The sequence below is a fragment of the Notamacropus eugenii genome, chromosome 1, assembly GCF_028372415.1.
Source record: "Notamacropus eugenii isolate mMacEug1 chromosome 1, mMacEug1.pri_v2, whole genome shotgun sequence".
Classification (NCBI taxonomy): domain Eukaryota; kingdom Metazoa; phylum Chordata; class Mammalia; order Diprotodontia; family Macropodidae; genus Notamacropus; species Notamacropus eugenii.
The window spans coordinates 334,153,313-334,169,611 of record NC_092872.1 but is presented as its reverse complement, the minus strand read 5'-3'; the positions used below and the strand labels follow the sequence as shown (position 1 = coordinate 334,169,611).

The window sequence follows — 16,299 nt, the reverse complement described above, 5'->3', positions numbered from 1 at the left end:
CCATTCGTTCATTCAGGAATCTCCAAGTTAGTGTAACATGAATAATCGCAATGATCCAAGTCAATGAAGTCCCCTTTAATATTTTAGAACTCATGAATTCATCAGTTCATGTCTCCACTCCAGCTGCATATTGCATGAAATGTTAAAATAGTGATTCTCGCTCTCTCTCTCTCTCTCCCTTACTTCCTCCCTTCCTCCCTCCCTCCCTCCCTCCCCACCCCTAGTTAGCTCCTCTCCTAAATTTGCTGCCTTGGTTTATGTATGTATGTAGAAATATCTTTTTAAATCATAAGTGGTTGAGAACTTGCCATATCCTCCTCTTTGATTTCCTATTTTCAGAAATCCCATTCCCCTAGCAAAATTACAAGGAAACACTTTCTATTCTCTTCCAGTGCACCAAAGGCTAATTCATAGGTCAGTTCTTGCTGCTGCCCAGATAAAATGTTCAATTCCTTCTCCTCTTGCTTCCCCAATTAGAATCCTTTCTATTTTCTTCTAAAAATAATAGTATTAGTAATAGCTTCATTCCGTAGAGAATTCATGTCCTCACTTTGTTCTGTACTGGATGTAGATGCCACCTAAAATGTATTTTATCACTAAATGTGACTCAGAAATAATTGACAAATTCAACATTAATGGAAATGATACTATTAATGCAACTATAAAATATTTTGCTTTGTGCATATTTTCTGAGGAAACTCATGCACATTGTGCAATGTGATACTTATAATCTGATTAATTATCCATGACCTGAGGTTGAAGGAGTGAAGTCCTTCCTCTAGAGGTTTCTTGATTCTGAACTCCTTTGGAAGGGATTCAGTCAAAGAAAGGATAACTGACTTTTCTCTTACATTCTCCTTATACCTTCAAACCAGAGGAGAACTCTGGGGAAATCTCTTAAGCAAAGAGATTTGCTTAATATCCAAGATCTACACATAAAAAAGAAGAAAATCCCTTTTAGAAAGGTACTGCACAAAGTAGAATAATTATAGGACAGTGATTTATTTCTTTTAAGCTATTTCCAATAAATGCAAAAAGCACTAAAGATTTATAAGTATGTATCAATAAATACTTAAAACATGAAGCCTATTACTCCTATTATATACTTCTTGCAGATAAAGTCTCTCAGGATACTTGTTCACCTGTTGACAATTTCTGACTCATTCTGTTTCCAACTTACAAGTCCATATCTCCTGGCAAGTCATAGCATGGTATGAGATTTCTTAGTCTCTAATAGCATCCTGGTATTATCCACCTTCTTCTCTTGAGATATTGTTGTTGAAATCACTTTCTGCTAGGCAACTAAAACCTACATCAAGAAGATCTGAACCTCTCAAACACACAAAGTTCCCACCAAGGTGAGAAATACCCATGTCAATATTGCTGTTCTCAGTGAAACAAACCCAAAGCAGAAGAGGAAGCAATAGACTTGAGATCCAATCTTATATTCATCCAGGCAAGCATATATTCTTGTTGTCAAGTATGCAGTTGCCATTGCAGCTGGGTTGAGAGGAGAGGCAAAATCTCCCTCCACCCCACCCCCCACCAATCTCCTCTGGGAGACATATGAGGAAGACACTTCCTGGATCCCAAGCACACTTATCAGAAGATCCATCTTCTTTGACACAATTAGGGACTGTAACAGCAAGCACCCTGGTACACCTAGGATGATATGCTAGCATGGGGTTTTGGATCTGCTTTTCTTAAAGGAAAGCAACTTTTAAGGAGTCAATAATCTTCTTCAATTATATTTACTAGTTCAGGGGAAAAGTCAGCACCCTGAATGTCAGAGAAAATACAAGCAGAGAAAATACAAAGAGAGAAAATACAGAGAAATTAGCATAAAGACCAATAGACAGGGTTCTGACTGCTTGGATTGAAGCAATGTTGCTATACACTTTACATATACCGCTGAATTGAGAGAGCCTTTACACCTGAGCAGTCAAGGGGTCTGAACATATGGCTACTCAGAGTCTCAACCAGAGAATCACAAGGTGCTTCTCATAAGTGAGCCCCCAAAGCAAAATACCAACTCAGAATATATATACACTTCTCTGAGCCAGAAGTCATCACAACCCTTGTGACTCAGTGACTAATCAACTTAGTACCAAAAAGTGCGCAAGCCTTCCTATAAGCAAGCCTCGCCTAAACAAGCTTCCCTTAATGGGCTTCACATGAGGCCTATTAAGGGTCAGGGAAGATCTTATATGCAATTAACATTACAAAGACCAAAAAGGGTCTCTGATGATGTGTATATTTTAGCAGAGTTCCAGGGCAGAGGTTCTTGTTCATATACTCCAGTAGGATGACCTCAGTACATTTCTCCTAATAACTTTGGGAACAAATTTGTATTTGGCAGGCCAAGTTATTCCTTCTCCCATTTCAAATTCCATTCTCATTATTCAACAAAAGACCTGGATGTGGTTCATCTTTTTAAAAGACAGGCATATAAGTTTACTGCATTACTTTGTAGCTAAATGCTACCTAATTATTTTATCGTGTAATGGTTTAAAATAACATATAGGTGTAGCTAGTGAGGTTTTAAATTGCTACTTTTAAAAGTAAAGATATTAAGAACAATGTCTACAGACCCATTAGGGGACAGAGTCAAGATAGTGGAGTAAAGACAGGGACTTACTGAAAGTCTCCCAAATTACCCTTTAAACAATATTGTAATAATGCCTCAAAAGAATTCTAGAGTGACAAAACCAACAAAAGAAGGGAATGAAACAATTTTCCATCCCAAGACAACTTAGAAGGTTGAAAAGAAAGATCTGTCTCACAGGAGTGAGGGTATAGTGCAGTCCAATATAGGATGCTCTAGGCCAGACTGAACCCGAGGAAACTAGCAGCAAGTCTTGGAGGCTACTGAATCAGTACCAGTGATGATGATTTTAGAAACTCATGGGCCATAGATGGTAACGGGGCTAGAAAGCTAGTCAGAAAGAGATGACAAGAAGCCTTTTGCTGGAATTGGGTGAAGGAATCTGTTGCATTACACATTTGCAATTTTAGGTTGCATTCTCAGGATGAGGAGGAGGACTGTGAGGAACAGGGATGCTGGTCACAGTTACAGAACAGAAATGATTGCTTGTGTAACTCACAGATCAGAGCACAGGTCGGGAGAGCAATGACCACACCTCTCCTTAGATCACACCACCTTAGAAGAGCTGAAACTTAGGAACCCGCAGGACTAGCTCTGAACACTGCAGAACAAAAAATCTGATGCTTGAGACAGTGCCCACTTCAACCTGGAACAGAGTCCAACTTTAACATGAAGTTAAATGTTAAAAAAAAAGCTATAAAATGAACAAATATATATATAAAAAGAACCTGACCTAGAAAGTTACTATGGTGACAGGGAATATGAAAACACAAACTCAGAAGAAGACAATGAGATCAAAACATAGACAGAGCCTCAGAAAATGGTAAACCAATCTCAGTCCCTGGAAGAAATAAAAAAGGATTCTTTTTTAAATCAAATAAGAAGCAGAGGAAAATGAAGAAAAAATGAGTGATGGAAGAAAGAGTAAATATCTGGTAAAGGGGTCACAAAAACACTAAAGAAAATAACACCTAAAAAAACATAATGGATCAAACATTAAAGGAGGCACAAAAATCCATTGAAGAGAAGAACTTCTTAAACAGAAGCATCAGCCAAATGGAAAAAGAGGTAGAAAAGTTCACCGAAGAAAATAATTCCTTGAAAATTAGAATTGGACAACTAGAAGCTAATGACTCCATGGGACATCAAGAAATGATAAAAACAAAATCAAAAGAAAGAAAAAAAGAAGAAAATATGAAATATCTCATTGAAAAAACAACTGACCTGGAAAATAGATCAGAGAGAGAATGATTTAAGGATTATTAAACTATCTGAAAACAATGACCAAAAAAAAAAAAAAAGAGGCTAGATATTCCATTTTTTTTCTTTTTTGTTCTTTCTTTTTTTGAATGCAATGAAATAAATCCTTATCCGAAAATGTGTATTTCTAAACATTTTGCTAATGCAACAACAGAGTAATGAATTCAGCATTAAAGTAAAAATAGCTAAGAAGCAAAATAAAACCCGATGAAACTCAAGGTAAATGCAAGAAAAGAAAGTTTGAAAATCTAAGTTCTGGGAAATATGTTGTTGGTCATCTTTCATTCTTTTTTATAGAATTTCTAATATTATTTTATTTTTTTCCAATTTCACTTAAAGAAAACTTTTAACATGAATTTTTATAAAAATTTTAATTCCAAATTTTCTCCCTCCTGCTCTTTATTCCCCACCCCCCAGCAAGATGGTAACCAAATTGTTACAGGTTATATGTGCAATCATGGAAAGTGTATTTCCATATTAATCATGTTGTGAAGGAAGAAACACTTTGCAACAGGGAAAAAAACACAAAAAATGAAGAAAGTGAAAATAGAATGCTTTGACCTGCATTCAGATTTCATCAGTTCTTTCTCTATATGTAGACAGTAGTCAAAAGACTCACACTGGGTCCTCAAGTGTGGCCCTTTGACTGAATCCAAACTTCACAAAATAAATTTTTTTATTCACAGGATGTAGTAAGACATATGTGACCTCAAGACTTCTGGTTCCCCGCCCCTGGATCAGTTCACAACTCCATCAATAAAACATTAGTGCTAGACATCATACTTTGAGAAATAATCAAGGAAAACTACGTTAATGTAATAGAACCAGAGGGTAGAATAGAAATTGAAAGAATACACCTGTCACCTCCTGAAAGAGATCCCAAAATGCAAACTCTTGGGAATATTATAGCTAAATTTCACAGCTCCCAGGTCAAGGAGAAAATATTTCAAGTACCTGAAAGAAATAATTCAAATATCATGGAACCACAGTCAGGATTACATAAGATTAAGCAGCTTCTACATTAAAGGAAGGAGGACTTGGAATATGATATTCCAAAAGTCAAAGGAGCTAGGATTACAAGTGAGAGTCACCTATCCAGTAAAACTGAATATAATCTTGGGGTGGTGGTGGTTGATATTTAATGAAATAGAGGACTTTCAAGTGTACCTGATGGAAAGATCAGAGCTGAATAGAAAATTTAACATTCCAACACAAGACTGAAAAGAAGCATACAAAAGTAAACAGGAAAGAGAAATCATAAGAGATTCAATAAGATTAAACTGTTTACAACCTAAATGCAAAAATGATACTTATAAGTCCTAAAAACTTTGGAGTTACAAGTTAGGGGAGTTAAAAGGAGTGGGCATAGAGAGCACAGGTGTGAGTTGACTATAAGGGGATATCCAAAAAAAAAATCAAAAAATAAGAAAAAATGTTGCACTTGGAAAAAAGGGAAGGGAGAGGAAGAATGGAATAAATTTTCTCATGTATAAAGGTACAAAAGAGCTCTTATGATTTGGAAGGGAGATGAGGGGAACAGTGCTTGAACCTTTCTCTCATTAGAATTGGCTCAGAGAGGGAATAACAAACACACTCAGTTGGGTATAGAAATCAATCATACCATATAGGGAAGAGCATAAAAAAGCAGAGGCTGATAAAATGGAGGGTGCTTTGGGAAAGGTAATGGTCAGAAATAAAACACTGGTGGGGAGGGACAGGGTGAAAGAAGAGAAATAGATAAGTATAAATGGGAGGGAAATAGGATTAAGATAATTATTAATTAGTAACAATATTTAGATAGTAATAATAATAGTATTATTTAATAACCATGACTGTAAATGTGAATGGGATGAATTCTCGCATAAAATGGAAGTGGATAGCAGAGTGGATTAAAAACCAGAATACTACAATATGTTTCTTTTACAAGAAACACACCTGAAACAGAGAGACACACAGAGTAAGGGTAAAGGACTGGAGGAAAATCTATTATGCTTCCACTGAAGTGGGAGGGAAAAGCAGGGGTATCAATTATGATATCAGACAACATAAAAGCAAAAAAGAGATAATTAAAAGAGATAAGCAAGGAAACTACATTTTGCTAAAAGTAATATCAATATTAAACAATACTAAATATATATGCACCAAATGGTATAGCATCCAAATTCTTAAAGGAAAAGTTAAATGAGGTACAGGAGAAAGTAAACAGTAAAACAATATGACTGGAAGACCTCAACTCGTCTCTTTAAGAATTAGGTAAGTCTAACAACAATAACAAAGAAAGGAAAGAAATTAAGGAAGTAACTAGAATTTTAGAAAAGTTAGATATGAGAAACCTCTGAAGAAAATTGAACAGGAATAAAAAAGCTTAATTTCAGTGGAAAATAGCATCTACACAAAAATTAACCACGTAGTAGGATATAAAAATCTCAAAACCAAATGCAGAAAGCAGGAATATCAAAAATATCCTTTTTAGATCATAATACAATAAAAATTACATTCAATAAAGGAATGTGGATTTATATATTAAAAATTAATTGGAAACTAGATAATCTAATCCTAAAAGATAAGTGGGTCAAAGAACAAATCATAGAAACAGTAAAATTCATTAAAGAGAATGACAACAGTGAGATAACATATCAAAATTTATGGGATGCACCCCAAATAGTAGTTATGGGAAAAAACATATCTCTAAATATTTACAACAATTAAATAGAGAAAGATCAAATCAATGTAATGGTCATACAATGTAAAAAAAAATTCCCAATTAAATACTAAATTAGAAGTCATGAAAATTAAAAGAAAAATGAATAAAATTGAAAGCAAAACAATTGAATTAAGAAATAAAGCTAGGAGCTGTTTGCACGAAAAGCCATAAAATAGATAAACTGTGAGCTAGTTTGATTAGAAAAAGAAAGAAGCAAACCAAATTACCAGTATCAAATCTCAAAAAAGTGAAAATTCATCTGCAATGAAGATGAAATTAAAGTAATTATTAGGAGCTATTTTGTTCAATTATATGCCAGTAAACTTGACAAGCTAAGTGAAATAGATATTTATAAAAATACATATTTCACAGATTAACAGATGTTGAAATAGAATGCCTACATAACCCCATCTTAGAAAAAGAATTTGAACAAAACTTCAATGAGCTCCCCAAGACCAGATGGGTTCACAAGACCAGATGGGTACCAAACATTTAAAAAACAACTAATTCCAATACTATATAAACTTTTTGGAAAAATAGGTGGAGTCCTTTCCAAGTCCTTTAAGGACAGAAATATGGTGCAGATACTTAAGTCAGAAAGAGAAAGAAAGAGAAAAAATTATATAACAATTTCCCTCATGATTATTGATCAAAAATTTTAAATAAAATATTAGCAAGGAGATTATAGCAATATATCACAAAGATCATGCACCATGACCAGGTGGTATTTTACCAAGAATGTAGGCCTGGTTCACTCTTAGGAAAACTATCAGAATAACTGACCCTGTTAATAACAAACCAACAGAAATAATAAAATTATTTCAATAGATGCAGATAAAGCTTTTGACCAAACACAACACACATTCCTATTTTAAAAAACACTAAATTAATACATAGTATCTATTTAAAGCCATCAGCAAGCAATGTTTCTAATGAGAATGAGATAGATGCCTTCATAGTAAGATTGGAATGAAGTAAGGATGCCCATTATGACCACTATTATTTTATATTGTACCAGAAATTCTCATTGTAACAATAAGCCAAAAAGAGAAATTGAAGGAAATAGAATAGGCAATGAGGAAACAAAACCATAACTCTTTGCAGATGATAAGGATAGTTTACTTAGAGAATTCTGGAAAATCAATTTAAAAACTAGTTGAAGTAATAATTTTAGCAAAGTTGCATGATACAAAGTACATCCACATAATTATCAGCATTTCTTTATATAACCAACAAAACGCAGATGAAAGAGATAGAAATTCCATTTTAACTAACTGTACACAATACAAAACACTTAGAACTCTACCTGCCAAGACAAACCTAGGAACTATATGAACATTGTTACAAAACACTTTTAAAGTTGGTTTGGAATAACTGGAAAAAAATTAATTGCTTCATGTGTAGGTTGAGCCAATATAATAAAAATGATAATTATACTTAAATTAGTTTAGTTATCCAGTGCCACACCAAGTAAATTGCCCCAAAAATTATTTTATAGAACTAGAAAAAATAACAAAATTCATCTGGAAGAACAAAAGGTCAAAAATATCAAAGGAATTAATTAAAGAAAAATGTGAAGGAAGGTGGCCTACATGTACCCAGTCTCAAACTGTATTACAAAGTGGTAATCATCAAAACAACCTGGTCCTGGACAAGAAATAGAGTAGTGAACCAGTGAACTAGGCACACAATACACGGTAGTAAATGACCATGGTAATTTAGTGTTTGATGAATCCAAATATTCAAGCACTGGGGACAAGAACTTACTATCTGACAAAAACCACTAGGAAAACAAACAAAAAAAAATAGCTTGGTAGAAATTAAGTATAGATCAGTATCTCACACTGTATGCCTAGATAATGTCAAAATGGGCACATGATTTAGAAATAAAGAATGACATCATAAGCAAATTAGAGGAATGTGGAATAATTTAACTGTCAGATCAATGGATAAGCAAAGGATTTAGGATGAAACAAGAGACATAGAGGTTTAAGAAATGTAAATGAGTAATTTTGATTATATCACATTTAAAAGGTTTTACACAAACAAAACTAATACAGCCAAGATTTCAGAAGGAAAGCAGAAAGCTGGGGGAAAATTTCACATCAAGTGTCTCTGATAAAGGTTTCCTTTAGAGAATGGAGTCAAATTTGCAAGAATGCAAGTCATCCCCCAATTGATGAATGGTCAAAGGGTATGAACAGGCAGGTTCTTGATTTAGAAATAAAAGCCATCTATAGTTACATAAAAATGTTCTAAAGCTTAATGACCTATTTAAAAAAAATATTTATAGCAGCTTTTTTTTGTGGTAGCAAAAAAAAAAAAGGAAATTGAGAGACTGATCATCAGTTGGAGAATGAATGAATAAGTTTTGTTAAATGATTGCAGTTGAATTCCATGTACTATAGGAAATGATGAACTTGATGGTTTCAGAAAATCCTGGAAAGACTTACATGTATTGATGCAGAGTGAAGTGAGTAAAACCAGGAAACATTGTACCCAGTAACAGCAACACTGTGCAATGATCAACTCTGAATGAATTAGTTATTTTCAGCAATACAATCATCCAAGACAATTCCATAGAACTGATGATTGAAGAATCCTATCCACTTCCAGAGAAAGAACTAATAGAATCAGAATGCAGATCAAAGTATCCTATTTTTCATATTCTTTATTTTTTGATGTATTGTTCCTTTTTTGAGAATTTGGAATTTAAAATGTTTCAAAAGAATGCTAAAAAATGTCTTTACATGCAATTGGAAAAACTAAATTATTATCCAAAAGAAAAAAAATAAAGATATCTAGAACAAATGATATTGTTCTATGTAAGGGAGTTGTTGAAAAAGAAAGATGCACTGATATGTCCAAATTTTTACTCTGATATAAAATTTTATATATAAAATGTAAATGTCACGGGAAAAGCATGTTTCAGAACTTTATATCAGTTATTGCCCTTTCATATTTCACATATAATTTTTGCATAGGTAGAAGCTGTTAATATTAAAAATAGAATTATTTATATTAAATGGCTTTTAACTGTCCACTGATATTTATTACTAAGAAAAATTAATTTAAATGTCAATCAAGATACAGATATGGACTACAAGGATAATATCCATGATTTCATTTTTTGAGGTTATGCCCAGATAAATAAATTCCTACTACCAACACAAGTTGGCACCTCTATGTCTTAGACTAGAGAATTGCCCAGAGCACTAAAAGATTGTCATTGTCGAGAGTCCCTTGGCCAGTATATGTTAAAGGCAGGAGTTGAACACAGGCATTCGTGACATTGAGGGCAGTTCTAAATATCTATAGAATGGCCATTTTTTACATGTCAATTAACTATGATAACTAAGCTTGAAGTCTGGAATTATTGTTTCTTTGTTTTTGTTCTCCCAGTATCTGATAACTGGATTTCTCATAAGGTAAGGTGGATGGAATCTCGGACTTGGAGTCAAGATTTACATTTGAATTCCACTCTTTACATTTACTGTGTGATCCTGAACAAATCACTTAAGCTAGGCTTCTTCCTCTGTAAAATGGGGATAATAATATCCATAGTACCCACTTCAAATGGTATTTTTGAATACCAAATAAGAAAATATATGTAAAGATCTTTGAAAATCCTAAAGCATTATGTGTCAGCTATCAATACTGTTAAGATAAGCCACTTCCTCTCAATTTTCTGGCAATTTTCTAGTCTGTGAGAAGTACCTAACCTTCCCAACTTGTTACTTATGTATTTGTCAATAAATGGAGCTTCTTTTCCTGAGAACATTCTATTCTTTTCAAATCAGTGCCTGCATTGTGAATCACAAATTAGGAGGCCATTGCCTGGGGTATGATTTCAAAGTGAGGAAGAAATTTGAAATTATTGCTTTTCTCTGGGGTGACATTTCAAATCCCCATTAGTTCCCATTGTAATATCTATTTCCATTTTCAACCCCCCCAAATCTATATGCCAGTATTTTGTTGCTGATATTAATACCAATTAATTACCTCAATAATTGACTTTAGGTGAAGGTTTTTTTATAGACTGAAAGATCTTAAAACATGTGTAGTAGAGAGATATATTTGTGTGTGTATACATATGTACACATATGTGTGTATATATGCACATATGCTGATAGTAACAACGCAAAGCTCTTTTATGATTCCCTGAAAGCTACTTATGGACCAAAACCCTGTGGTGCATCACAACAACTCATTGCTGATGGAGTCACATTGATTAGTGATAAGGACATGATCCTAGAGAGATGGACTGAACAATTCCATAGTGTTCTCAACAGACCATCATCAATCAATTCTGAGGCCATTGAGCATTTACCTCAGGTTGATATCAATCCCTCCTTAGCTCAAATTCCAACTGAAGAAGACGCTTTGCGGGTCATTAGGCTCCTTTCATGTGGCAAAACACCTGGTGCTGATTATATTCCAATTGAGATTTACAAGGTAGGGGGACCATTGCTCATACAAAAGCTGACTGAAATTTTTCAGGTTATATGGAGTTCAAGGATGTCTCCATTGTCCATCTCTATAAAAGTAAAGGGAATCGGTTGTCCTGCAACAATCACAGGGGGAGTCTCTGTCTTAGTCATTGCTGACAAAATTCTTGCTAGAGTCCTTCTTAATAGGCTGATCCTTCACCTGGAAGATGTTCATCTACCTGAGAGCCAGTATGACTTCAGAAAAGGCTGAGGAACAGTTGATATGGTGTGTGGTGCCCAACAACTCCAGGAGAAATGCCAGGAGCAGAACAGAGGTCGTACACAATGTTTGTAGATCTGACTGAGGCCTTTGACACTGTTTTATGTCAAAATTTGGCTTCCTGGAGAAGTTCATCAATATTGTACATCAATTTCATGATGGAATGTTTACCCAGGTTCTGGATAATGGACAATTATCTCATGCCTTCCCAGTCACCAATGGAGTGAAACAGAGCTGTGTGCTTGCTCCCATGCTTTTCAGCATGATGTTTTTAGTCATGTTGTCAAATGCTTTCAATGAGGATAAACATGGCATCAAGGTCAACTGCCATACTGATGGTAAGTCCTTCGATTTGAAAAGGCTACGAGCCAAGACCAAAGAGGAGTGAGTGTTGGTGCATGATTTTCTGTTTGTAGATGATTGTGCACTCAATGCAACCTCTACAGCTGAGATGCAACAAAGTGTGGATCAGTTCTCTGCTGCCTGTGCTAATTTTGGCCTAATAATTAACACCAAGAAAACACAGGTGCTCCATCATCCACCACCACACCATCTATAAGTGGAACTATCGGTTACAACAAATAGAGAAGTTTTGAATGCTGTGGATAAGTTCACTTACCTTGGTAGCATACTTTCCAGGGATGTACACATTGACAATGAGGTTGATGCACGCATTGCCAGATCTAGCTCAGTGTTTGGAAGGATCCAAAGAAAAGTTTGGGAGAGAAAAGGTATTAAATTGACTACCAAACTGAAGGTCTACAGAGCTATTGTGTTGATCTCATTGTTGTGGAAACATGGACAGTTTACCAGCACCATGCCAGGAAACTGAATCACTTCCATTTGAACTGCCTTTAGGAAGATTCTGAGGATCACCTGGCAGGATAAGGTACCAGATACTGAAGTCTACGTGTAAGCTGAACTGACAAGTATTCACACTATTCTTCAGAGGGTGCAACTCCAATGGGCTGGCCTTGTTGTTCGAATGCAAAATGTGCACTTGCCAAAAAGACTATTTTATAGAGAACTCACATGGAGCAGGTGATTACATGGTGGTCAGAAGAAGTGATATAAAGATACTCTCAAGAATTTCGGATTTGACTGTGCAACATGGGAGACACTGGCACAGGACTGCTCAGCATGGCATATCCACATCAGAAAAGGTGCTGTGCTCTTTGAGTAAAGCAGAATTGAGACAGCACAAAGTAAACATAGGATGTGCAAATGTGGAATATCCACCCAAATATTCACATGGACTATCTGTGCCCAACCTGTGGTAGAGCATTCCAAGCTTGTATTGGTCTGATCAGCCATAGTCGGACACACTGAAATTTCACTTTATCGTGGTGATGTCATTTTGTACCTCTTCGAAGATGAAGGACAACAACCAACCAGCCATATATACAAAATATATATAAAGCATATACACATATACCTATCTAAATGAATTGTATTCAAAAATATTTTTTCATTCTCTTTAATAAACATTTTGACAAATTATAGGGATCAAAGAGTTTTATTTCTGCCACTTTTCTTAGAGTATGGATGAGATTTTAGACTCTCATTTCTGTGATGTATTTGTTTGTCTTTTGTACAGGAGAACAGTGTTGAATTTGAAGCCTGCCTGGTAGCCCAGTGTGATGCTCTCATCGATGCTCTTAACAGAAGAAAAGCTCAGCTACTTTCCCGAGTCAACAAGGAACATGAACACAAGCTAAAGGTGAGTACTGACATCTGAGAAAAGAAAAGAAAGGAAACAAGTTGGATCCTAGTCAGAATGGGTGGGATATTTTATCACTGTTCTGAGAGGATTTCAGGACACCCTCTGGTTTCCAGAAATAATGAATCAAAGAAAATAAGCACATATGTGATTTGTATTCATACTGGGAAAAAAGAAAAATGAACAAAAGAATTTCCTGCTTCCAAGAAAAGTTCAATACTTGTGATAAATATCTGTAATTAAGTAGCTGCTGATTTTGTCTTGTGTTTATGTTACACAGTAGAATTAATAATAGAGAAAGGAAAAGAAAAGCATTTCTTTTATAAGCTCTGGTTCATCCACAGAGAGAATAATATTCCAACTTTTCTCACTTCTGTTTCTTAAGACTTTTTCCTCCAAAGTAAACCTGAAGTTTTTCAAGATACAACAATTTCCATGGGGTTCATGAGGTGTTCAAGGACTAGCACCTCTGGTGTGGGGGCTTGGTGAGCCATTTTTAGGGCTGTTCACCCACTTTGCTATTTACCTGCCATCCAACTCTCATCTGTGGCTCCAAAAAGCTGTAGCAGTGCAGTACCCACACCAGGTACACCATCTCATCAGATAGCCTAACAATGCATATGTGAGTTAGGAGGGTGTCTAGCCCAAGCATATGAAGACTTCCTCAAAAAGAATGGGCAGATGGGAACAATTTGTTTCAATTGCCACAAAGGCACCTGAAGCAGACACTGTGGAGGGTTTAGAGTGTGATCAGGCATTAAAGAAACCAAGGTCATCGCCTGCATCCCAGGCCATCACCAGGCATCTTGACTTTTGTCTTGCCATTAGACTTTAAGGACTTTGGGAAAGAGTGAGGCTGATGACTTTGTGAAACTCTGCCTCACTTAAATCCAATTCATGCAGGAGTCAAGACATCACTTTATTGTGTCCTTCAAAAATGAAGGATGAACAACATATCCATGAACTTGTATCATTTGCAATATGAAAAGAAAGTAATTTTGTGATGACAAAATTTACTCATGTGCTTCTATGCATTGTGGTTTAGTCATTGTGAGAGCTCATTCAGAATTGTAGATTAGAGGCTATGTGGTACAAATGGTACCAAGAAAATATCAGTCAATTACTTAGGGATGTTGTGAGTAGGCCACCCAAATACATGAAAATCCTGTCATGCCAGTCTGAGCTCTTCCATTGAGCTGTTTTTATATTTTGTCCAAGAGAATAACAGGAGAAATTGTTCAGGAGAAATTTCAGATAATCTCTGAAAAGAGAGGGTAAAAGTGTATGCTTCCAAATTTTGAAAGAAATTTGAAAGATAGAAATTAGGTCTTCCAATGATTACAGATAAAGGTATGTGGCTCAGATCAAGGATGACAATCTTCATCATTTTCTAAGTTGATAGTAACGTTTCCTTATAAATTAAATTTCATTTTATTTTTGAATCAGTCTCCCTTAGTCTCTAGTAAGAAAGAAAAAAATAAAACACCTTTATTATAAACCTGTAGAATCAAATAAAACATATTATTACCTTAATCGTGTGTCCTCCTGATCTTTTTTTTCCTGATTTTTTTTCCTGATCTCTTTTAGATGGTAGATAGTATATTTCACAGTCTTTAGTAACTGTGGCTGGTAGTTCCACTGATCAGAGTCCCTTAATCTTTCAAAGCTGTTTGTTTTCACAGTACTGTGATTATCATGTGAGTTACTCTTCTGAGAAACAGAAGAGTAACTCACTTCATCAGTCCATACAAACCTTCCCAGGTTTCTGTGAAAATATCTCCTTCATAATTTCTTATGGTACAATAATATTCTATCCTAATCATATGCAATAACTTGATCAGCTATTCCCACTGATATGTATCCCTTCAATTTCTAATTCTTTGCCACCACAAAAAAAAAAACTGTTACAAATATTTCTATACATATAGGCCATTTTCTTCTTATTTGATCTCATTGGGATATACTTTGTCATATATCTTCATAGTGATCTGAAGGATAGGACCTGGATAATCTCACTTTAGTCAAATCCCTTGTGAGCCATAGAACAGGTAATTCCCTAGAATCCTGAGAACTAAAGGACTCTGACTTGCAAATCAAAAATAATTTTAAAAATCCTATTCCATATGTCTTAGTGGTCCTTCTTTCATTTATACTATATATATTTGTACATGGTTGTTGAACAAACATAACAGAATAGGAGTTTATTGAGGGTGTGGACTGTACCGTATTTTTCCTCTCTTTGTATCTGTATGATTACCACAGTTCCTATAAGCACTAAAGGCTGACTAATTTGCTGAGAGTGAAAGAACCAATGACTTTTTGAGATCTTCATTGATTTCAGGCTTCCATTTTCTGGTTTATGATCCAATATTTCAATGTTTAAATCTCTAAAATTAGATATTCATAGGAACAGTGACTGGATACTTTACAGAAAATATAGGTACATTAAAATACATTTGAAATGATGGGTTTTTTTCAACTAGAGTCCTAAAACTCCTTAACATAGATGTCAGAGTGAGAAATTATGAAATGACTTTTCAGTCTAATGAAGAATATGGGATCAATATTTTAAAACAACAAATCTGGAAAACAAGCAATAGAGATTTCTGATTAACTCCTTTGACTAGGAAGGTAGTTTAATGTAACAGAACTGGGTATTTTCAAACTAGCCATCCGTGATGGTAATGCAATCAATGCAGCTGTCGGGGAGGAAGAATGGTATGCTTCTGTTCTAATCTTTGCTGCTTGAAATGAAAACTACCACAAATAGTTCTAGTGTAAATCAGTTCATAGTTACTAATAATGATTACCAGTTGATTCTTTTATGCCATGGTTTATGGTTAGTCTTATTTTATTTCCATTCCTATACTATGATACAACTCTTCATCATCATTAGCTGGAAAACCATTTGTTTCTGGCTTCTAGTTGGAGATTATTTGCTAAATTATTATAAATAATAAGGCAACCTTAGTTGACTCTGAACTATGTCAGTGTTCTGAAACCAAAATTCTAATATAATAGAGAAGTCATTCCATTCACTTATTTTTGGCTACAATAAAACTCTAGTCTTGTTATGAAAAGGGATTTGAAAGCCCAGCTAAATCCTCTTACCAGTGAGCAACTTTCAGGATATTATGACAAGTGGTCATTAGAATATTGAGATGATTGAGTACCATTAAAAATGAATAAGTTAAAAACAAATTCAACTTTTATTATCAATACCCTTCAGTGAAGGGAGTGGATTTTATAGATATATGAAGTTAAAGAAAAATTTCTTGCTCAGTAGTAACATGTAACGTT

General features: G+C 34.8%; 1 protein-coding gene across 3 annotated transcripts in view; it reads left to right on the top strand.

Moving 5' to 3' along the window:
• Positions 1-16,299, top strand: part of TRIM9 (tripartite motif containing 9) — a 160,603-nt gene that overhangs the window by 65,666 nt on the left and 78,638 nt on the right. For all 3 annotated transcript variants that reach the window (XM_072629826.1, XM_072629824.1, XM_072629825.1), the window contains exon 3: positions 12,877-12,999. In XM_072629826.1, coding sequence (XP_072485927.1) covers positions 12,877-12,999 — 123 coding nt within the window. The remainder of the gene's footprint in view (positions 1-12,876; positions 13,000-16,299) is intronic.